Raw genomic sequence first — 23081 nt, 5'->3', positions numbered from 1 at the left:
GTATTCAGCAGGCTCTGAGCATCATGCTTTACAAGGGGGCATCTCTTTCCGTTCTCCAGCCACTTTCCCAACTGCATGGTCACTGTCTTCTTCTCACTGCAAGGCCCAGAATGCTGCAGTCATTACCTCTGCTCTCCTGCCCTATCTTCAGACCTTAGCAGATTCTGTGGCCTACACCTCCAGGCTGGGGAAGGAGGAATTTCCAGAGCTCTCTCATCAATAGGACTTACTAATGTGTTAACTGCCTGCCTCTCCAGCTAGAATGCAAGTTCCATGAGGCCAGGAGCCGGTCTGTTTTGAGCAGTGCTGTACACCCTGTGCCTCGAGTAGTATTTCCTGGCACAAGGAGGGTGCCCTTCAAGTATTCGTCCAGTGAGCGAATGAACACATTCTAGCACGTCAATAAGAGAAAGACCATTTCAAGGCCAAAATAAATTAATCTATGTTGCTTAGAAGGGTTAATCTGTGGTCATTATGACAGTTCTATTAAATAACCCAGTATTCAGTATTTCATAGAGATTATACTTAAAGAGAAAGTTTGTGGTTACCTGTGAGGAATCTGAAAATAAAGATGCTTTTATTTCAACTTCTAGGGAATCTGGACTTCTACCACTGCAGCCTTGACCTCCCTGGCTCAGGCGATCCTCCCATGTAAGCCTCCCAAGTGGCTGGGGGTACAGGTATACCAGAACATGCCCAACTCTTTTGTTTGTTTTTTGTAAAGACTGGGTTCTACTACGTTGCCCAGACTGGTCTTGAACTCCTGGCCTCAAGCGATCCTCCCGTCTGGGCCTCCCAAACTACTGGAATTATAGGCATGAGCCACAAAGCCCAGCTACTTTTATTATTTTTAAACTGACACATAATAATGGTACATATTTATGGGGAACAGTGTTATATTTCCATATATGTATATAATACATACTATATACAAATGTTTGTATATATTATGCAGCGTATGCATATAGAGAATACATTTTGTGCACTGTATATACATACAAATATGTCTACAATGTACACTATGTATAATGTATACAGTGTAATCTACAAATATGTGTATACAACATATATGCATACAACGTGTAATGTGTAAAAATCAGGGTAATTACCATATCTATCTCAAACGCTTATTTGTGTTGGAAACATTCAAACTCCACTCTTCTAGCTATTTGAAAAACATAATAAATTGTAAATTACAGTCGTTCCATACTGCTCTAGGACCCTAGAACTTACTCGTCCTATCTAGCCATATTTTTGTGTCCACTAGCCAACCTTTGGCTAGCCCTCTCCCCATCCTTCCTTGCCTCTCGTAACTACTAGTCTACTCTCTCCTTCTAGAAGATCAACTCTTTTCACATCCACGTATGAGTGGGAACGTGCAGTATTTATCTTTCTGTGCCTGGCTTATTTCACTTAACGTCATCTCCTCCAAGCTCATCCATGTTGCCGCGAAAGACACAATCTCCTTCTTTTTGGTGGCCAAATAGTATTCTCTTGTGTATATAGAAAACACTTTCTTCATCCACTCATCTGCAGGTGGACACTCAGGTGGATTCCATATCACGGCTATTGAGCGTTACGATAAATATAGGAGTGCAGATATCTCTTCAACATACTGATTTCCTTTACTTTGGATACATCCCCAGCCGTACGATTGCTGGATCATACGGTAGTTCTATTTGTGGTTTTTTGAGGAACCTTTATACTGTTCTCCACAGTGGCAGTACTAATTTACATTCCTACATTGTGTAAGAGTTTCTCTCTCCCACATACTCACGGGCATTTATTTTTTGTCTTTTTGATCACAGCTCTTCCAACTTGGGTAAGAACATATCTCATTGGGGTTTTGATTTGCATTTCCCTAATTTAACGATGCTGATCATTTTTTCATATACCTGTTGGTCAGTTGTGTGTCTTCTTTTGAGATGACTACTCAACTCATTTGTCCATTTTAAAATCTAACTTTTTCTGTTCACTTGTTTGAGTTCCTTAAATTCCCCTACCCGATGCGTAGATGGCAACTATTTTCTCCCATTCCGTGGACTGTCTCTTCACTCTGTTGATAGTTTCCTTTGCTGCGCAGAAGCTTTTTGATTTGATGTAATCCCATTTATCTCACTTCACTTTGTTGCCTGTACTTTTAAGGACTTCTCCATAATTTTTCTCCAATCTTTGCCCAAACCTAGGCAATACCATTCTAGACATGGGAACGGGCAAAGATTTCATGACAAAGACACCAAAAGCAATCACAAGAAAGGCAAAAATTGACAAATGAGAACTAATTAAACTGAGGAGCTTTTGCACAGCAAAAGAAACTATCCACAGAGTAAACAGATGACCCACAGAATGGGAGAAAATTTTTGCAAAATATGCGTCTGACACAGGCGTAATATCCAGCATCTGTAAGGAACATACACACATTTACAAGAAAAAAAAAACCCCATTAAAAAGTGGGCAAAGGACATGAACAGACACTTTTCACAAGAAGACATACATATGGCTAACAGGCATATGAAAAAAAGTTCAGCCGGGCGCGGTGGCTCACGCCTGTAATCCAGGCACTTTGGCAGGTCAAGGCGGGTGGATCACGGGGTCAGGAGATCGAGACCATCCAGGCTAACACAGTGAAACCCCATCTTTACTAAAAATACAAAAATATTAGCCGGGTGTGGTGGTGGGCACCTGTAATCCCAGCTACTCAGGCGGGAGAATGGCAAGAATCTGGGAGGCGGAGCTTGCAGTGAGCCAAGATCACGCCACTGCACTCCAGCCTGGGCGACAGAGCAAGACTCCATCTCAAGAAAAAAAAAGCTCTACATCACTGATCATTAGAGAAATGCAGATGAAAATCACAATGAGGACAGGCGCGGTGGCTCACACCTGCCATCCCAGCACTTTGGGAGGCCAAAGTGGGTGGATCGCTTGAGGTCCAGAGTTTGAGACCAGCCTGGCCAACATGGTGAAACCCCGTCTCTACTAAAAATACAAAAATTATACAGGCAAGGTGGGGCACCTGTGGTGCCAGCTACCCAGGAGACTGAGGCAGGAGAATCACTTGAACCTGGGAGGTAGAGGTTACAGCGAGCCAAGATTGTGCCACTGCAATCCAGCCTGGGTGATAAAGCGAGACTCCATCTCAAACAAAACAAAACAAAACAAAACAAAACACAATGAGGCCAGGCGTGGTGGCTCATGCCTGTAATCCTAGTACTTTGGGAGGCCGAGGCAGGTGGATCACTTGAGGTCAGGAGTTGAAGATCAGCCTGGCCAACATGGTGAAACCCCGTCTCTACTAAAAATACAAAAATTAGCCGGTTATGGTGGCGCACACCTCTAATCCCAGCAGAATCGCTTGTGCCCGGGAGGCGCAGGCTGCAGAGAGCTGAGATCATGCCACTGCACTCCAGCCTGGGTGACAGAGCCAGACTCTGTCTCTAAAAAAAAAAAAAAAATACAGTGAGATACCATCTTAACACCAGTCAGAATGGCTGCTATTAAAAGGTCAAAAATTAAAAGATGCTGGAGAAGTTGCAGAGCAAAAGGAAAGCTTATGCACTGTTAGTGAGAGTGTAAATTAGTTCAACCATTGTGGAAAACAATGTGGTAAAATTCCACAAATGCCAGTCACACCAGCAATCCCATGACTGAGTATGTAACAAAAACAATGTAAATCGCTCACTTATAAACAAACACGCCCATGTATGTTCACTGCAGCACAACTCACAGTAGCAAAGACATGGAATCAAACTAAATGCCCATCAAAGGTGGACTGGATAAAGAAAATGTGGTACCTACACACCATGGAATACTATGCAGCCCTGAAAAAGAATGAGACCAGCTCCTTTGCAGGAACATGGATGGAGTTGGAGGCCATTATCCTTAGCAAATTAACTCGAACAGAAAATCAAACACCACATGTTCTTGCTTACAAGTGGGAGCTAAATGATAAGAACACAGGGACACAGAGAGGGGAACAACACACACTGGGGTTTATCGGAGGGGGAGGATGGGAAGAGGGAGAGGATCGGGAAACATAACTAATGGGTACTAGGCTTAATATTTGGGTCATGAAATAATCTGTACAAAAAAAACACCCAACACAAGTTTATCTGTGTAACAAACCTGCACATGTACTCCTGAACTTAAAAACTAAAAAATAAATAAATAAACTTTTTCTGGTAATATTTTCTTGGGCTAAAGGGGAGGTCATTATGTTTGGATCAGAGGTCAGGATTATATATATTGCCAATATTCCTCTCCTATAAGCCTGCATTATGCAAAGGTATAAATGGCTTAGAGTTCGCAATGCCTTTGACCTAGCAGTTCCACTTATAGGGATCTATCTCAGTGAAGCCATTGGACAGAGAAAGCTAAGGATGCTTATGAAAGCACGCTGACAAAACGAAACTGCACAAACAACCACACATCCCATAACAGAGAACTGGCTCAATACAAGGCTGACACTCTCTCTGGCTGGAAGGCTAAGCAATGTTTATCTTAATAACATAGATAGGGATTTGCTGACAGAAAAAAAGTTGTCCACAAAATACTGTGAAGAGGAAAAATCAGGTTGTAAGCCAGACTAAATAACACATCATTTGTTGTTGCTCTTTTGAGTACATAAAACACCCACGAATCCATATTTGGACAAAACCAGAAACAGGTATGCCTCTGTGCTAACAATGGCTATCTCTGGGGTTACAGGTTGTTTCTGTATTCTTGATAGTTCCTTTGTTTGTTTGTTTTAGACAGAGTCTCACGCTGTTGCCCAGGCTACAGTGCAGGGGCACGATCCCAGCTCACTGCAACCTCCAACTCCCGGGTTCAAGCGACTCTCCTGCCTCAGGCTCCTGAGTAGCTGGGATTACAAGCACATGACACCATGCCTGGCTCATTTTTATTTTTATTTTTTTTTGTATTTTTAGCAGAGACAGGTTTTCACCATGTTGGCCAGGCTGGTCTTGAACTCCTGACCTCAGATGATCCACCCGCCTCGGCCTCCCAAAGTGCTGGGACTACAGGCGTGAGCCACTGTGCCCGGCCTATTCTTGATAGTTTTGATGTCGTAAAATGTTAAAAGAACGTGTGTTATTTCTGTCATTAGAAATAGGAACGGAGTCACTACAGAGCCCACCGGGACTCCGGGCGCACGGCGTAGGAGCCATTCTTCCCAGATTCATGTAGATAAACACAACTCTACCACTTACGTATCTTGCGTTTGTTCCCGGAACTGTGAGAAAGAGATTCCCTCCAGAGCGGCCCAGGTGTCCTCAGGCTGGCTCCAGGCGTCCTTGTACCGTGGGGCCAGTTCCATACAGCAGTGCAGGACAGGCAGGGTGCCCAGCCAGTGGTACATACTTTTGTCCATGCACCTTTGGCACAGGTTCACCAGGTACAGCCGCCAGCTGGAAGGGAATAAAGATCCCGCAGTGAGCTGAGTTGGCCAGGGAGTCGTCTCCCTGGGGGTCCGGAGCCCCAACGGTGAGCAAACACCACGCACACAGAGCAGGAGGAGCAACGCACGTGGCAGAGCAGAGTTTAACTCGCGCAGGGGCCACAGAGTAACTCGCACAGGAGACAGGGCTTCCCTCAGCCCCCAGCCTAGGGCGTTAGGTCCTTCACGGGCCCTCGCCGAATCCCCACAACAAACTCCCAGGACGGGGAGCAATCTCAGAGGCACAGGTCCTGGCTAAGTAGTCAACGCAGGGTCCTGCCTGAGAGAGCCGGCATTTGAACCCAGGCCATCTGGCAACAGTAAATCTAAATATAAAGCAACTTGTAAAATTGATTTTCATTATTTAGAGACAGCCTCACTCTGTCATCGAGGCAGTGTGGTGCTGCGATCGTTACAACCTCGAACTCTCGGGCTTGAGGGATCCTCCTGCCTCAGTCTCTCAGGTGCTGGAATTACAGGTGCACCACCACACCCAGCTACTTTTTTTGTCTTTTTTTTTTGAAACAGAGTCTCACTCTGTTGCCCAGGCTGGAGTGCAATAGCACAATCTCGACTTACTGCAACCTCCACCTCCCGGGTTCAAGCAATTCTCCTGTCTCAGCCTCCCGAGTAAGTGGGACTATAGGTGCCCACCAACATGCCTGGCTAATTTTTTGTATTTGTATTTTTAGTAGAGATAGGGTTTCACCATGTTGGCCGGTTAAATTTTTTATTTTAATTTTTGTTTCCCAGGCTGATCCTGAACTTCTGGGCTCAAGCAATCCCTCCTGCCTCAGCCTCCCAAAGCACTGGGATTACAGGTGTGAGCCACAATGCCCGGCCAAAACAACTTTTTTTTTTTTTTTTTTTTTTTTTTGAGACGAAGTCTTGCTCTGTCGCCCAGGCTGGAGTGCAGTGGCATGATCTCGGCTCACTGCAACCTCCGCCTCCCGGTTCAAGCAATTCTCCTACCTCGGTCTCCTGAGTAGCTGAGATTACAGGCGTGCATCACTACGCCCAGCTAATTTTTGCATTTTTAGTAGAGACAGGGTTTCACCATGTTGGTCAGGCTGGTCTCCAACTGCTGACCTCGTGATCCGCCTGCCTTGACCTCCCAAAATGCTGGGATTTCAGGCATGAGCCACCACGCCCGGCCCCAAAACAACTTTTTAAATGTAAGGGGTGGGCCCATGAACAATACATGGTGAATCTGCTACAGTCAAAATATATTAATGATTCCTCATACTTTAAACATCGGCACTAACTTTGTACATTGCCTTGCCACCATTCCTCCTCTTTGTCAAAATGTGCAGTGTTTATCTGGGTGTTTTATATTTGTAAAACCAGGCCAGGCACAGTGGCTCATGCCTATAATCCCAACACTTTGGGAGGCCGAGGCAGGTGGATCACTTCAACTCAGGAGCTCAAGACCACCGGGACAACATGGCGAAACCCCATCTCTACAATAAATACAAAAATTAGCTGCAAGTGGTGGTGTACATCTGTAGTCCCAGCTGTTCAGGAGGCTGAGGTGGAAGAACCACCTGAGTCTGTGAGGTTGAAGCTGCAGTGAGCCGCGACTGCTCCACCGCACTCCAGCCTTGGGGGACAGAGTAAGACAGTCTCAAAACAACAAATAAATAAACGTGTAAAACCAAGAGGCAGATGTCGTGATAAGACATGCTGGTCAGGAAAGGCCACCTCATGTCATTCTCAAGTTCAAATCAACACACACAGAATGCTGGGAGACTGTGACCATCAGAGCTCAGTGGGGTCTGAGCAGGTCTTCCCACCAAGTCAAAGGCCATCACCTTCTCACCACCAAACATTTCAGGCCCGGGACAGTCACGCTGTGTTTCCTGAACTAGACACGGCACAGGCAGGGGCATCGGGAGAACATTCACGCTGCTTCTGCAGATATCCTTGAGGGGATGTGTTCAGGCCGGCACCGTGCCACAACCTCCTAAATGCGTGCACACAGACGCTGCTCATGGTATGACACGAAGCTTCAAAAAGCGGGGTATTCAGTCCGGGCGCGGTGGCTCACGCCTACAATCCTAGCACTTTGGGAGGCCGAGGTGGGTGGAACACTTGAGGTCAGGAGTTCGAGACCAGCCTGGCCAAAATGGCGAAAACCCTTCTCTACTAAAAATACAAAAATTAGCCGTGTTTGGTAGTGTGCACCTGTAGTACCTGCTACTAAGGAGGCTGAAGCAGGAGAATTGCCTGAACCTGGGAGGCGGAGGCTGCAGTGAGCCAAGATTGTGCCACTGTATTCCAGCCTGGGTCACAGAGTGAGATGCTGTCTAGGGAAAACAAACAAACAAAAAAAGCAGAGTATTCAACAGAAGACAGAATATAATAAAAATAAGATAGATGCTAGGAAAAACTACTGCCATGACTACAATGAGTGGTAAAATCACATGTGGTTTTATTTCTTCCCTGTGTGCTTTCAGTCACTCTAGTCAACCACTTATTTTTGCAATCAGAGAAAATCATTATAATAGCTATAAAAACATTTTAACAAAAAATAATAATACCTCTGAGATGTCCCAAGGATATGGCTTAGGTCACTGTGAAGCTCATCTGGTGAGCTGGCATCCGAGGACAGGAGGTGACACACTGAGGTCAGGTTGTCTTCTAACAAAAACTCAAATTTTTCCACTACGAAAAGGACAATCAGGCCCATTTTCAGTTTACTCCTCACTGGGCAGTCTTTAGGGAAAAGGTCCGCGCTTTTTCTCTCCAGAAATGGTGCCATGTGCTTTTGCAGATACTCCCACAGGTCTTTCTTCACCTGATGGTGGGAGAAGAGGAAGATGCATGAACCGTGAACTTGAATTCATCAGAGGTGTCCAGAACCACCCCAGCACCACAGCTAGGGCAGCAGACCCCATCCATGCCCCCCACCACACCTGCGGGAGCTACAGGAGCAGCCGCGGTGCAGCCAAGACCCTGGCATGAGGGCTCAGGCAGGGCCCCCGAGGCTCACCAGCGCTCAGCTTCACCTCAGAAACAGCTCCAGGCTAGCCTGAAACCCACACCCAGGCTGCACCGCAGTGTGGGAAAAGGTGCAGTGAGGGAGGGTTCCCCGTTCCTTCCACTCTCCCTCCAAGGCCAGGGGAGGACTCAGGACTGGTGCTGGGGTGGGGTTCAGATTACAACCAGGAAAAGGAGGAAAATGGGGAGGGCAGGGAAATTCCAAGACATGGTGGTAGGAGAAAAGGTCGGAAACTTCTACACATTCCCATCTGCAACCCGGCCCACAGAGTCAAGGCGTCATCCGACCACTAGCAGGTCAGGTAAGGCTCCTGCCCAGAAGGTAGAGCAGCTGGTGGCCAGCCTGATACCTCTTTCTCCCCATACTGCAAAGCGGTCCACGGCTGTGCGTGTCCTTCAAAAATCATAGGCTGTTGCACGACAAAATAAAACTGCTGGAACTGGGTGAAGAAGTTGTTGAGGTTGATGGTGTCCCAGGTCTGCAGGATGCTGAAGATGCCGTCCAGCATGACCGTGGCGGCAATTTGCTTCCCCTTCACCAGGTCCTTCCTCGTGAAGTCTGTGATATGGTTCATGACTTTCTGAAATTTCCCGGGAGGCCTCATACAAACTATGTCATCGTACTGATGCCAATCTGAGAGGGACAGAAAGAATGAAAGTCTACCTAAGACCATCAAAACCCTGGAGACCCAGACGCTGGCCTAGAAGGCTGATCACGACTGGCACAGAGATGAAGTAAACGGGCCAGAGGAAGGAAGGAAGGGAAAAGCAAAAACCTGCACACTGACGACAGCCAGACTCACTCCATCTGGCTTCTTATCTGAGGCCGGCCCTGTGCAAACAGACATCCTAGATGTCCCACAGTGATGAGTGGAAAGCCCCGGGTCGCGAAATGCAGCGGGCCTGAGACTTACAACGGATCTCTAACTGTGTAGCTCAGCAAACTTGATAAACAACTTCCTTAAACATCATCACAAGGAGGTGGAACGTGTCATACGGAAACCACATCCCTCACTAGCAACTGAGCACTGTCCTGGTCCCTCACTGAGCTGGTTTCCTCTGTACTAGGAATGAGACACAGCCCCTGGAGGAAGGTGCAGGCTGCCCAGCAGGCACAGATGGCCTTTGGCATGGTGGCTGGCACAGGGCAAGGGCTGAATTCATGACTGTTCTTAAGCTCCATTGCAAACCATGTGAGTGCAGACCTCATTACAGAGAACCCAGGGAGGTCCACTGTAAAATAATTAGAAAACACAAGAGGTCAATGAGATAGTCAGAGGCCACATGAAGACATACAAACAGAAGTAAAAATCAGGCAGAGACGGGAAGCACCCTGACAGGCCTCCTGAGCCCCGTGCTATGCTTTGCCGGGGGGTGGGGGTCCGCCTGCCGCACAGTTGTCTAGACTGGCAGACCCACCCACTCCAGCTCTGCACCCCGGGCCCAGCAGGGCTTGCAACTGTTTAGTTCACCTCGGTCACCACCTCCTTGTGGAAGCTTCTGCCAACCTCCGGCTCAAATTCCCTACCACGTGCCTTTTTTTTTTTTTTTTTTTTTTTTAATTTTTTTTTTTTGAGACGGAGTCTCGCTCTGTCGCCCAGGCTGGAGTGCAGTGGCGCAATCTCGGCTCACTGCAAGCTCCACCTCCCGGGTTCACGCCATTCTCCTACCTCAGCCTCCCGAGTAGCTGGGACTACAGGCGCCCGCCACTGCGCCCGGCTAATTTTTTTCTATTTTTTAGTAGAGACGGGGTTTCACCATGGTCTCAATCTCCTGACCTTGTGATCCGCCCGCCTCGGCCTCCCAAAGTGCTGGGATTACAGGCGTGAGCCACCGCGCCCGGCCGTGCCTTTTTTTTGTTTTTTTTGGTTTTGAGACGGAGTCTTGCTCTGTTGCCCAGGCTGGAGTGCAGTTGCCGATCTTGGCTCACTGCAAGCTCCGCCTCCTGGGTTCACACTATTCTCCTGCCTTAGTCTCCTGAGGAGCTGGGACTACAGGGGCCCGCCACCACGCCCGGCTAATCTTTTTGTATTTGTAGTAGAGATGGAGTTTCACCATGTTAGCCAGGATGATCTTGATCTCCTGACCTTGTGATCTGCCTGCCTCGGCCTCCCAAAGTGCTGGGATTACAGGCGTGAGCCACCGCACCCAGCCACCACGCGCCCTTTTAACTGAGCCATCAATGCCATGGCATTTATCAGAGAATGAATTCCATATTTATATCTATAGAATTCCATATTTAAATATATTTATATATGGAATTACTGGACTAAGGCCTATTCTCTCAAAGCTTAAGTTCTCAGAGTACACTCTCTAGCTAGTAAAAATCATGTTTGGCTGGGCACGGTGGCTCACGTCTTAATCCCAGCACTTTGGAAGGCCAAGATGGGCAGATTGCTTGAGCCCACGAGTTTGAGACCAGACTGGGCAACATAGCAAGACCAGTCTCTCCAAAAAAAATATGAAAAATTAGCCAGGCATGGTGGCACACGCCTGTAGACCCAGCTACTTGGGGGACTGAGGGGGAGGATCAGTTGAGCTCTGGGGGTTGAGGCTGTAATGAGCTGAGATCGTGCCATTGCACTCCAGCCTCGGTGACAGAGCGAGATCCTGTCTCAAAAAAAAAATATGTTTACAAAAACGAAAAAATAAATACTTTATAAAGTTCTTAGGACTTCTGTCTTTGTCCAAGGTGGAATGACAGGGACTAAATTTACATTCTCCCGTATCTGCCTAAAGCAACATATGAACAACATAAACAGTAAAACAACCATTTTCAAGACACCGGACAGCGGGGGGCAGGGAGCGGAAAGCAACAACCAGTTGACCCCAGCTCACTTCCTTGAGTTTCAGTGTCACTGTGCAGGGAGGGGGGAGCCAGGGGAAGCCCAGGACCCCCCAGCTGAGGAGGCAGTGCTGGGAGTCCAGGTGACCAAGAGAGCCCAAATTTGTAGACAGAGAACTCAGGCGGGGGACCCCTGAGAGAGGCATGGAGGGGCACAGAGGGCTCTGCGAGAAGGGGAGCGCCCGCGTCTATGGACAGGTCGGTGGAGCGGCTGACAGGCTGAGGATGGCAGCCAGCAGGAGCCTGCAGATGGGGCTCTGGGCGTCATCTCCAGTCAACCATCTGAAAATCTCGAGAGAAGTGACAAGTCCCAGTGGCCTCCTGGTCACTGCACTTGTCCCTGACCCAGCTTCCAGGCCTTTGCTGCCCCTCTGTTCCCAGTCGCAGCCCTTCTTCTGGCTTCGTGTTCTCTCCTTTCCCTTAATTAAAAATGCTTTCCGGCCGGGCGCAGGGGCTCACACCTGTAATCCCAACACTTTGGGAGGCCGAGACCGGCAGATCACCTGAGCTCAAGACCAGCTGGCCAACATGGTGAACCCCCGTCTCTACTAAAAATGCAAAAGTTAGCCGGGGGTGGTGGCAGGCTCCTGTAATCCCAGCTACTCGGGAGACTGAGGCAGGAGAACTGCTTGACCCCGGGAAGTGGAGGTTGCAGTGAGCCGAGATTGCACCACTGCACTCCAGCCTGAGCGATAGACTCCGTCTCAAAAAACAAACAAACAAAAAAATCTGCAAGTGAGTGGGTAAGTCACACTGAGCTCAAAGGAGAAGCCAACATATCTTTAACCAACCAGGGACACAACCCAAAGTCAGTGTCACTGAACCTCGAGGCTGGGGAGGGGCCATTGCGGAGCAGAGGCCCTCACTGCCCAGGCAAAGTCTGTGGTCTCCAGAGAGACGCGCCCAGTACTGCAGGGCTGGCACCTGCACTCTGGAAGGGTGAGCAAGCCTCCTGCCACCACTTACCTCCTGAGCCCAAAAGTGAAGATTTGATGAACAGACAGCGGTTGACGTGCTCGCCCTCCTTCTGCTGGCGCTTGTAGATGAACTCAAACTCAGCAGAGCCCTTGTTATTACAAATGACGTACTTGTAAGGAATGTATTTATTTAGGTATTTCTTGGAAATGACGGTGCTGCCTTCAACAAGAACGCCATCATGATGTAAGTCTCTGGGAATGAACAGGATACAGTTGGTTATCCAAAATTCCCATCCCGGGAATTTTAGTTCTTCTCAAACACAGCATGGAGTGCAAAGCTACAAATTGATGTGGACCAAGAGGAGGCTTCTAGAACAAGAAAAGAAACCCTGGCAAAGCTGGGTTCCGCGGCCCATGCCTGAAATCCCAACATCATGGGAGGCTGAGGTGGGAGGACTTCTCGAGTTCAGAGGTCAAGGCTTCATTGACCTGTGATCCCACCACTGCACTCCAGCCTGGGTGACAGAGCAAGATTCTGTCTTGGATAAACAAAGCTGGGCACGGTGGCCCAGGAGATTGAGGCTGCAGTGAGTCATGATTGTACTCCCGCCTAGGCAACAGAGCAAGATCCCCTCTTTAAAAAAACAGTGTAATAAAGAAAGATTACTTTAAAAAAAAAAAAAAAAAAAAAAAAGGTCCATGATGGAATGTGACACAGAAATGCATGGCTAGGAAGAGCTGTCTGAAATAGTCATCTTCCAAAAGCCAAAGGATGTCATCAACTCACTTGATAAAAATTATTTAAAGGCTGGACGCAGTGGCTCATGCCTGTAATCCCAGCACTTTGGGAGGCCTAGGCAGGCGGATCACCTGAGGTCAGGAGTTTGAGACTAGCCTGGCCAGCATTTAGTAGAAACTCCATCTCTACTAAAAATACAAAAATTAGCCGGGCATGGTGGTGGGCGCCTGTAATCCCAGCTACTTGGGAGGCTGAGGCATGAGAATCGTTTGAACCCAGGAGGCGGAGGCTGCAGTGAGCCGAGATCGCGCCACTGCACTCCAGCCTGGGTGACACAGCAAGACTCTGTCTCAAAAAAAAAAAAAAAATTTTTTTTTTAAATACGTGTCACAGGTTAGGCATCCTATGCCTTGCCTGAAGGATTCCTCCCAAGCCTACAGACACGCCCACCTGGTGCAGTGCAGCTCGCAGACATTCCTGCTCCATTTCGGCTCGCCGAGTTCTTCTCCGCCTCTGATGAAGACTTTATGGTGGTCGGGATTGAATGAGAAATGACTAGAGATGATGGCGTGGAAGTACACGGTGACTCCTCTGCCCGGGCTCAGTGTCCTGGTGGAAAATCAAAACAGAAATCTGATTCCCGCGAGATCTGTCCACCTGCCATGTACATGCACACATATGCACACACACATGTGCACACAGGTACACGCACACGTACACACGCACATGCACACACACGCACACATATCCACGCACGTGCACAAGCACGAACAAACGCACATGCACACACATGCACATGCACACATGTGCACACACACACGCACACACAGGCACATGGTCCTTGTGTTCCTAATGCACACTATCACACCCCAGCAAAAATGCAATCACATCTATGTCTGACACACGACCCCCTGTGGGGTCCTCTCTTCCCTGTCTCCAAAATGGAGGAAGAAGAGGTGGCCAATCCCTGCCCATCTCTGAAGTGCTGCGGGCAGTGGCAGGAGGCACCAGCAGGTGTCTGAGCCAGAACAGCCCCTCTCCTGAGTTCCAAAAGGCCCATGCTGGCTCCAGGACCCCAGGGGCTATTAGGAAACAAGAAACTGGCACAGGTGCCCGCCCCCGTCCACCCCCTAAGTGGTTCCCTTTTCCCCCAAAGTTAAACTTGCCAAAACGGTTGACTAGAAGGGCAGCCTGGATATCCCCTGGGAGCTGTGCAGGGAGAGGGTGTGCCGGGCTCTCAGGCAGGGTCTCCTTTGCTCCCCTGCGGGGTCATCCCTACCTTGCCTTCACTTCCTGGACACCTGCTTTCTGGTTTTTTTGTTCCTTCTCCTTTTTCGCAGCAGCTGCACTTTTGTTCTTCCCCTCTGGCTTCTTGGGGTCTTCAGGCTCCCCTTGCTCATTTTTACCGACTTTTTCTCCAGCAGTAGCCGTCTCATCCTTGGTCTTGGTCTCAGCTTCCTGGAACAAGGAACCAAACCCCAACCTTCAAGGCTGGCTTCCACATTTTCTTTTTTTTTTTTTTTTTTGAGACGGAGTCTCACTCTTATTCCCCAGGCTGGAGTGCAGTACTGCAGTCTCAGCGGCTCACTGCAACCTCCGCCTCCCAGGCTCAAGCAATTCTCCTGCCGCAGCCTCCCGAGTAGCTGGGATTACAGGCACACAACACCATGGCTGGCTAATTTTTGTATTTTTAGTAGAGACGGGGTTTTACCATGTTGGCCAGACTGGTCTTAAACCCCTGACCTCAGGTGATGCACCCGCCTGGGCCTCCCAAGTGCTGGGATTACAGGTATGAGCCACCGCGCCCGGCCCAGCCTCCACATCGACCCCTACAGGGGATGCTTCTCACAGTGGACTGAGTGACCACAACCCTTCCCTGCTTGGGACCTTCCAGTGCCGTTGGGGTCACTAATCACAGCCTCCAGGGGCGCCGCTCTCCATCCTCATTGGTGGCCTCTCCTCCCCCAACTCCTCCTGGGAGCACTGGTGTCCCTGCTGCTCTGGGAACAGGCTCAACCCACATTACCCCAGGGCCTCTGCATATGACCTTCCCATTGTCTGGGACACATCCCAGACACCTCCGGAACCATCCCTCACCACCTCCTCAGAGAGGCCTTGCCCGGCCACTCGGGCTGTGGGGGGCCACGGTACCTCGGGGCCCACCCCAGTGCCCTCTCCCCTCCCTCCCTCCACGCTCCTCTCACTGCTGAGGTCGGTTTCCTGACTCTCTCTCCTCCAGAATGTGAGCACCCCGAAGCCAGGGCTTTGTCTGAATCACGGCTATATCCCCAGCACTTAAATAGTCACTGAATAATTAAATGAAAGAGGGACAGCCGTGGGCAGGACGAGGGCCTCCTGGAGCCAGCAGGCAGGAAGGAGACGCACCTGGCAGTGTGTTTTGGAAGCAGGAGTGGTTGTTGGCGGCTGTTTCATTCCCTGGATCTTCTCTTTCATTTCCTTCCCGGCCCCTTTAACTGCATTGGCTGGCTCAGCTGCAGCATCAACTGCCTGCAAGACCCCAAACACCAGAGCCGAGGTGACAAAATGGACCAGGGTGACTCTGACATGGTTTAAGGGCCAGTGTCTGCCACAAGCCTAGGGACAGGAGGGGCCGGCGTCCCGGGTGGAGGGCAGCCCTCCCACCCCACCCAGGGAGAAGGGCCCAGACGACACCCTCCCTGCAGGGAAGCAACGCCAGCACCTTGCAGCAGAGCCCAGGTGCCGAGGGCTCAGTGCCACTCCCGGCCATCTCTCTCGGATGACTCACCGTAGAGGCTGGGGTCCCCGCCTGCTGCCTGGTGGTCTGCGGTTCTGTCCCGGGCTCAGAGCTGCCCCTTTGTGACTCAGGCAACAGGAGCTCCTGGGCAGCATCTTCATTCCCAGAACGGCCTTCACCAGCAGAGGTGGGGGGACCGGCCCCCTCCTGGGACAGGCCTCTGCCCACAGAGGGGATGGAAGCGTCCTTGTCCTCCCCTTCTGTGTGGTCCTGGGGTTGGCGGCTGCTCTGAGCCTCACCTCCTGTGGCCACTCCTGCTTCTCCCAAAGCCTGAGCCTGCAGGGGGCTGTCACCAACCTTGGTGGGCACGGAGGGACCGTCACCCTCCAGTGGCATGGTGGCTGTGCCCGGGGGCTGGCTCGGCTGGTCAGTCGGGCCACTCTGCTGGGCTTGGCTGTGGGGCAGGGTGGTGTCCTGAGGCTCCGGGTTTGAAAGCAAAGTCAGATGAGAGGGGCTGGCAGGAGACAGGGGCAAGGAATCCAGCTCTGAGGAAGGGGAGTTGTTCAGATTCTTTTTCTTCTTCCTTTTCTTCTTTTTGCTCTAAACAGACAGACAGACACTCACTTTATTTCTTAGATTTAGTGTACTCTAGCCCACGTTTCCCTCCAACTTTCTCTTCCATTTCCCAACTACATCAAGCTTCGCTCAACCAAAGTGCCTAACACCTGTGAGATCTGCAATTACCTGGAAAGAATGAAATTAAGAAACAGAAGTTGGGGATGGGCAGGGTCAGGGGCAAGTGGCCTTGAAGTGCTTTTACCACACTCAGCACGGTCACGGCCAGGCGGAGACCCTCACACGGGCTCACTGCTTATTGGGCATTCACGGATATGGATATTTATTTATTTATTTGAGACAAGGTCTCCCTCTGTCGCCCAGGCTGGAGTGCAGTGGTGCAACCCCGGCTCACTGTAGCCTCGACCTCCTGGGCTCAAGTGATCCTCCCACCTCAGCCTCCTGAGTAGCTGGGACTACAGGTGAGCATCACTGCGCCCAGCTAATTTTTTGTTTGTTTGTTTTTGTGCAGAAACGGGGTTTCGTCATGTTGCCCAAGCTGGTTTTGAACTCTGGGACTCAGGCGATCTGCCCACCTCGGCCTCCCGAAATCCTGGAGTTACAGGCGTGAACCTCCATTCCCAGCTGGTTTTAAAAAATGCTTTGTAGAGACACAGTCTCACTCTGTTACCCAGGCTGGTCTCCAACACCCAGGCTCAGGCAATCCTCCCATCTTGGCCTCCCAAAGTGTGGGATTACACACGTGAGCCACGTGCCTGGCCTGGTTTTGAACATTAGAAAGCACACGCAGGCTTTCCACATTTTATGCACCTCTCTAAAAATATTTTGTACACAAAATTTGAAATGAGAAGGAGGAGACTGAAAAATGAGTAGCAGCTGCCTCTGCACCCTCAGCAGGCACAGCCAGGCTCGAAGGCACAGCCAGGTTCAGGGGTACCGTCCCCACCTTGGAACCAGGACTGCAGCTGGTGGGAGGAGGCTGCCAGGACCCTGGGACCCCACAGGCATCTCCCAGGGGATGGTGCTCAGGGGTGCGTGCTGATGGGGTCACTACAGGAAAGTGACGTGCAGATCCCCTGAAACCTGGTGGTGTGTGATGAGGGCCCCAAACTGCCAGGCAGCAGGTGTGAACCTGTGCCCACTCCACACCCCCCACCTCCTGCACCCACACGCCCGGGAAGACCCGCACACACTGAGGTGCAGCCCAGGGGCTAATCTACCCTCTCCTCAGCAACTGGTAGCGAGGGGACTAGGAAGGGCCACAGGGTCCCGTCACTGCCACTTCAGGAGCCCCTCGGCTGATGGCTGGCCCCTGTGTGGCCCCAGGAGGAGGCTGCGTTCCCACCCACCCAGGGCATGGCGAAGCGGCAGCTAGACAGGGCTGCGCCCCAGGGCTTCCAGGAGGCCAGGCCGACACCGCAAGCCCTTCTCTCTCACACACGACCGCACTTCCTGCCAGAACCAGGGCCAGAAATTCCGATTTTCTCCTCCTTTTTAAATTCAGAGGAAACCCACGCTCAGTGTACACAAAGCACAGGAGGCCCCCCCGCCCCCCGCCACCTGCCCCCCGACCCGTAATCTCCCCAGGCCACAGTTCGGCTCTAGCCTCCTGCTCAGCCTGCGTCCCTGATGCCGACCCCAGGCCACCAATGCACCACACCGCTGAGAGCACCTGGTCCCGTTCCTGGGAGCAAGCACCACCCCTGAAATGGCACACCTGGCGCGTTTGGGTGCAGACAGGGAAGACTCACTCCCAGCGCAGCGTGACTCTAAAACGGCGCTTCATTGAGATCTGGCCACTGCACTCCAAGCTGGGCGACAGAGTGAGACTCCATCTCAAATATTGAAAAAAAAAAATAGGTCGGGCGTGTTGGCTCAGGCCTGTAATCCCAGCACTTTGGGAGGCCGAGGCAGGCAGATCACTGGAGGCCAAGAGATTGCAACCAGCCTGGCCAACATGGTGAAATCCCCCGTCTTTACTAAAAATACAAAAAATTAGCTGGATGTGGTGGCAGGCGCCTGTAATCCCAGCTACTTGGGAGGCTGAGGCAGGAGAATTGCTTGAACCTGGGAGGCAGAGATTAAGCCACTGCACTCCAGCCTGAGCAATAGAGCAAGACTCCATCTCAAAAAAAAAAAAAGCAACTGCAGAGGCAAGAGCAGCAGAAGAGTCTGGGTCTGGGGCCCAGCACTGGAGAGTGGCGTCATCAGGGCAGGTGTCAGCCTCTGAATGACGGGCTGGTCAGCTGCCAGGGACCTGCTGAAAGGGGGAAGCAAGAGGCCGTCAAGAAACAGGCAGGTGCTGCACAACCCTTCACTGCAGGCACCCATTGGCCTCAGTGTGCTGAGGAGACCTGGCAGGTGGGGTCCGAGCCCTGAAGACAGCCTAACCTCAGAGAGGCGATGACACCGTCCCTGCCCGGCCAGCTGCCTGGTGCCTCTAGGGCTGCCACGCAGTGGTGTCTGGGCTGGGTTTAGGGGGCCTGCCTGAGTTCCCATCCAGCTCACCCCACGCCACACTGGCTGGGCAACCCCACCTGGGTCACTGAGCCACCGTGGGCCTCAATTTCCCCATCTTTAAAGTGGGGACAGCAGATGTCTCCACATCAGAGCATCACTGAGGGTGACCAAATGGGACGAAGCACACAGAGAGTTGCAGGACACTGCCTGGCACACACAAGGCCCCCATCGGTGATGCTGTGGTCACGGTCACTGTCCACACACAGCAGGTGTTTGTGGCCACCTGGTGACAGCACAGGATGGCCTATCCTGGGGGATAGTCCCTTGGCTCTCCCTGTTCTCGGCCGCATGGTTTCAGTACCATCAGCTGGACTCCAGCCCCAGGGGCAGCTCTTGTGCGTGGGCTGATGTCAACCACTGCTGTCTATCATCCTGGCCATAGGGACCCACTGGGGGATTGGCCTGTGAGCCAATAAGAGCCAATGAGATTTGAGGAAACGCTTCCTCTCTCCAGAGGAATCAATCACCAGAGGAGGCGCTCTCTTGTCCCCTGAATGACAGTAGCAGGTGGATCACGGGGAAGCCACTGTGTGGCACGAGGGAGTGACGGGAAACAGCTGGTGAGAGGCTCGGTGGGGAGCCACGTCCAGAAGGCAGAGCAGACAGGGCCAGAGACGCCTGCACCAAGCCTCGCCTGCAGCCTCGGGGCTCATCAGGTGTGTCCGTAATAAACTCCCTCAGTGGGATTAGCCAGGTGGAGCTGGGCTTTCCATTATGTGAAATGGAGTCTCGCTCTGTCACCCAGGCTGGAGCGTAGTGGCATAACCTCAGCTCGCTGCAACCTCTGTTTCCTGGGTTCACGCAATTCTCCTGCCTCAGCCTCCTGAGTAGCTGGGATTACAGGCTCAGGCCACCACGCCCAGCTAATTTTTGTTCTGTTTTTGGTTTCTGTTTTGTTTTGTTTTGTTTTTTTGAGACGAAGTTTCGCTCTTGTTGCCCAGGCTGGAGTGCAATGGTATGATCTGAGCCCATTGCAACCTCCGCCTCCCAGGTTCAAGGGATTATCTTGCCTCAGCCTCCTGAGTAGCTGGGATTACAGGCACCTGCCATCATAACTAGCTAATTTTTTTTTTTTTTTTTTTGTATTTTTGTACAGACAGGGTTTCACCATGTTGGCCAGGCTGGTCTTGAACTGACCTCAGGTGATCCACCCGCTTCGGCCTCCCAAAGTGCTGGGATTACAGGCATGAGCTACTGTGCCCGGCCGTAATTTTCGTATTTTTAGTACAGATGGGGTTTCACCATGTTGGCCAGCTAGTCTTGAACTCTGACCTCAGGTGATCCACCCACCTCAGCCTCCCAAAGTGCTGCGAGTACACGTGTAAGCCACTGTGCCTGGCCATAACCCAAAGATTTCTAATGGTTAAAATAATCAAACCTCAAATTAAGTTATTCCCTAACTATGAAAGTTGAAAATAAGCCAAGGTCATGGATGCTCTAGCAGCTTCAACGACATAATCAGGCTCTGGCAGAAACAGAGAATCCTCAGGCTCTGGACTGCTGAGTCACAGCCCAGAACAGGAGGAGCCCACTGAGGCAGGCCCCTGACCACCCCCCACCTCCCACCGGCATGGAAGACGCAGGCCCCCTACTGCTTCTTTCCTTGATGTGGCAAAGGGCTCAGACCTTAGGAACAACTGCCAGCAGCCCTCCCCAGGGCCTGCCTTGCAGGAGGAGTGGCCAGCCAGGAATAAACAGCAGCAGCAGCACGAGGAGGTTGGGCAGAGCCCAGGGAGGCTAGAGGCAGGGGCCACGCCTTACTCCCTCTGCTCACAACATGGGGCTGCGGAAAAACTGCAGTAAACGCAGAGGCAGCTGCAGGAGACACCCTTGGAGGGACCATGATCCAGTTCCTGGAAGACCACTGCCCTCAAGCCAGCCCAGACCCTCTTTTCTGTAGAAACAAAACCGACCATCTGACATCATCGCACCTGCAGGCAGGGCTGAGGTCTCGGAGGAACAGCCCCAGGCTCACCCCTCTCAGCTGTTCCCGTGTGAACTGCCGCCTGGCCCTGAACTGGGGACCACTTACTTCTCGGTGAGGACTGGCCAAGTGCCCCGGTAGGGGCCCTGCGCTGCCGGTGCCTCCTGCTGTCTGCTTTTCCACTGAACAGTTTCATGGTCTTCTTTGACCCAGAATCTCCAACTATATAAACCATAGTGGTATTTATAATTTTAGCGGGGGGTGAGGCTTAGAAGTATTTACAGAATTTTATAAATATCCCCCTATATTTTCTAGACCTTTTACGATGCTGTTTTACGTTAAAATATTGAATCAGGCCAGGCACGGTGGCTCACACCTGTAATCCCAGCACTTTAAGAGGACAAGGCAGGTGGATCACCTGAGGTCAAGAGTTTGAGACCAGCCTGGCCAACGTGGCGAAACTCCATCTCTACTAAAAATACAAAAATTAGCCGGGCATGGTGGCGCATGCCTATAACCCCAGCTACTCTAGAGGCTGAGGCAGGAGAATCGCTTGAACCCGGGAGGCGGAGGTTGCAGGAAGCCGAGATCATGCCACTGCACTCCAGCCTGGGGGACAGAGGGAGAATCTGTCTCAAAAATAAATAAATAAAAAATAAAGTGCACAGGGGACGCTGTGGGTTATGTGCCGATGCCATGCCGTTTCATATCTAGGACTGGGCATCCTCAGATTTTGGTGTCCTCCGGGGTCCTGGAACCGATCCCCTGTGGGCAACAAGAGACCACTGTGTATTTCAGTGTGAGTACGAGATGAGTATGAGCGGGACATGTGTGTGTTGGGGGGTGTGTGAGTGATGTGAGTGGGGTATGTATGTGTTGGGGTGTGTGTGTGAGTGGGGTGTGTGTGTTGGAGGTGAATGGGGTGTGTGTGTGTGCTGGGGTGTGTGTGAGTGGTGTTAGTGGGGTATGTATCTGTGTTGAGGTGTGTGTGTTCGGGGTGAGTGGGTTGTGTGTGCGTGTGTTGGGGGTGTGAGTGGGATGTGTGTGTGTGGGGGTAAGTTGTGTGAGTGAGATATGTGTGTGGTGGGTATGTGAGTGGTGTCAGTGGGGTGTGTGTGTTGGGTGTGTGTGTTGGGGGTGTGTGAGTGGTGTGAGTGGGATGTGTGTGTTGGGGGTGTGAGTGGTGTGAGTGGGGTGTATGTGTGTTGTGAGTGGTGTGTGTGTGATGTGAGTGGGGGGTGTGTGTGGTGTGAGTGGGGTGTGTGTGTTGGGGGGTATGTGGGGGTTTGTGAGTGGGGTGAGTGGGGTGTTTGTGTGATGTGAGTGGGGTGTTTGTGTGATGTGAGTGGGGTGTGTGTGTTGGGGGTGTGTGAGTGGGGTGTGTGTATTGGGGGTGTGTGAGTGGGGTGTGTGTGTTGGGGGTGTGTGAGTGGTGTGAGTGGGGTGTGTGTGTTGGGGGGGTGTGTGGGGGTTTGTGAGTGGGATGAGTGGGGTGTGTGTGTGGTGTGAGTGGGGTGTGTGTGTTGGGGGGGTGTGTGGGGGTTTGTGTGTGGTGTGAGTGGGGTGTGTGAGTGGTGTGAGTGGGGTGAGTGGGGTGTGTGTGTTGGGGGTGTGTGAGTGGTGTGAGTGGGGTGTGTGTGTTGGGGGTGTGTGAGTGGTGTGAGTGGGGTGTGTGTGTTGGATGTGTGGGGGTTTGTGAGTGGGGTGAGTGGGGTGTGTGTGTTGGGGTGTGTGAGTGGTGTGAGTGGGGTGTGTGTGTTGGGGGTGTGTGGGGGTTTGTGAGTGGGGTGAGTGGGGTGTGTGTGTTGGGGGGTGTGTGTGTTGGGGGGTGTGAGTGGTGTGAGTGGGGTGTGTGTGTTGGGGGGTGTGTGTGTTGGGGGTGTGAGTGGTGTGAGTGGGGTGTGTGTTGGGGGTGTGTGAGTGGTGTGAGTGGGGTGTGTGTGTTCGGGGGGTGTGTGGGGGTTTGTGAGTGGGATGAGTGGGGTGTGTGTGTGATGTGAGTGGGGTGTGTGTGTGGTGTGAGTGGGGTGTGTGTGTTGGGGGTGTGAGTGGTGTGAGTGGGGTGTGAGTGGTGTGAGTGGGGTGTGTGTGTTGGGGGTGTGTGAGTGGTGTGAGTGGGGTGTGTGTGTTGGGTGTGTGTGTTGGGGGTGTGTGAGTGGGGTGTGTGTATTGGGGGTGTGTGAGTGGGGTGAGTGGGGTGTGTGTGTGGGGGTTTGTGAGTGGGATGAGTGGGGTGTGTGTGTGGTGTGAGTGGGGTGTGTGTGTTGGGGGGTGTGTGGGGGTTTGTGAGTGGGGTGAGTGGGGTGTGTATGTTGTACCCAAATGCTGAGCCCATGGTTCAGACACCCCACATTCCACACCCGTGTGTACACCGTGACCAACACGCTCCGGTCCGCACATGCCGTGCATC

At 51.6% G+C, this 23081-nt stretch overlaps 1 protein-coding gene across 4 annotated transcripts in view; it reads right to left on the bottom strand.

Annotated features, from left to right (window-relative positions):
- The window catches only part of RNF213 (ring finger protein 213), a 131509-nt gene that overhangs the window by 91282 nt on the left and 17146 nt on the right, over window positions 1-23081 (bottom strand). For all 4 annotated transcript variants that reach the window (XM_073005470.1, XM_073005469.1, XM_073005473.1 and 1 more), the window contains 8 exons: window positions 15703-16251; window positions 15321-15443; window positions 14215-14393; window positions 13386-13544; window positions 12246-12448; window positions 8785-9068; window positions 7975-8231; window positions 5208-5405 (listed from right to left, as the gene is read on the bottom strand). In XM_073005470.1, the coding sequence (XP_072861571.1) occupies window positions 5208-5405; window positions 7975-8231; window positions 8785-9068; window positions 12246-12448; window positions 13386-13544; window positions 14215-14393; window positions 15321-15443; window positions 15703-16251 (1952 nt within the window). The remainder of the gene's footprint in view (window positions 1-5207; window positions 5406-7974; window positions 8232-8784; window positions 9069-12245; window positions 12449-13385; window positions 13545-14214; window positions 14394-15320; window positions 15444-15702; window positions 16252-23081) is intronic.

Source organism: Chlorocebus sabaeus, chromosome 16 (assembly GCF_047675955.1).
Source record: "Chlorocebus sabaeus isolate Y175 chromosome 16, mChlSab1.0.hap1, whole genome shotgun sequence".
Lineage (NCBI taxonomy): Eukaryota > Metazoa > Chordata > Mammalia > Primates > Cercopithecidae > Chlorocebus > Chlorocebus sabaeus.
This window is presented reverse-complemented; position numbering and strand designations above follow the sequence as displayed.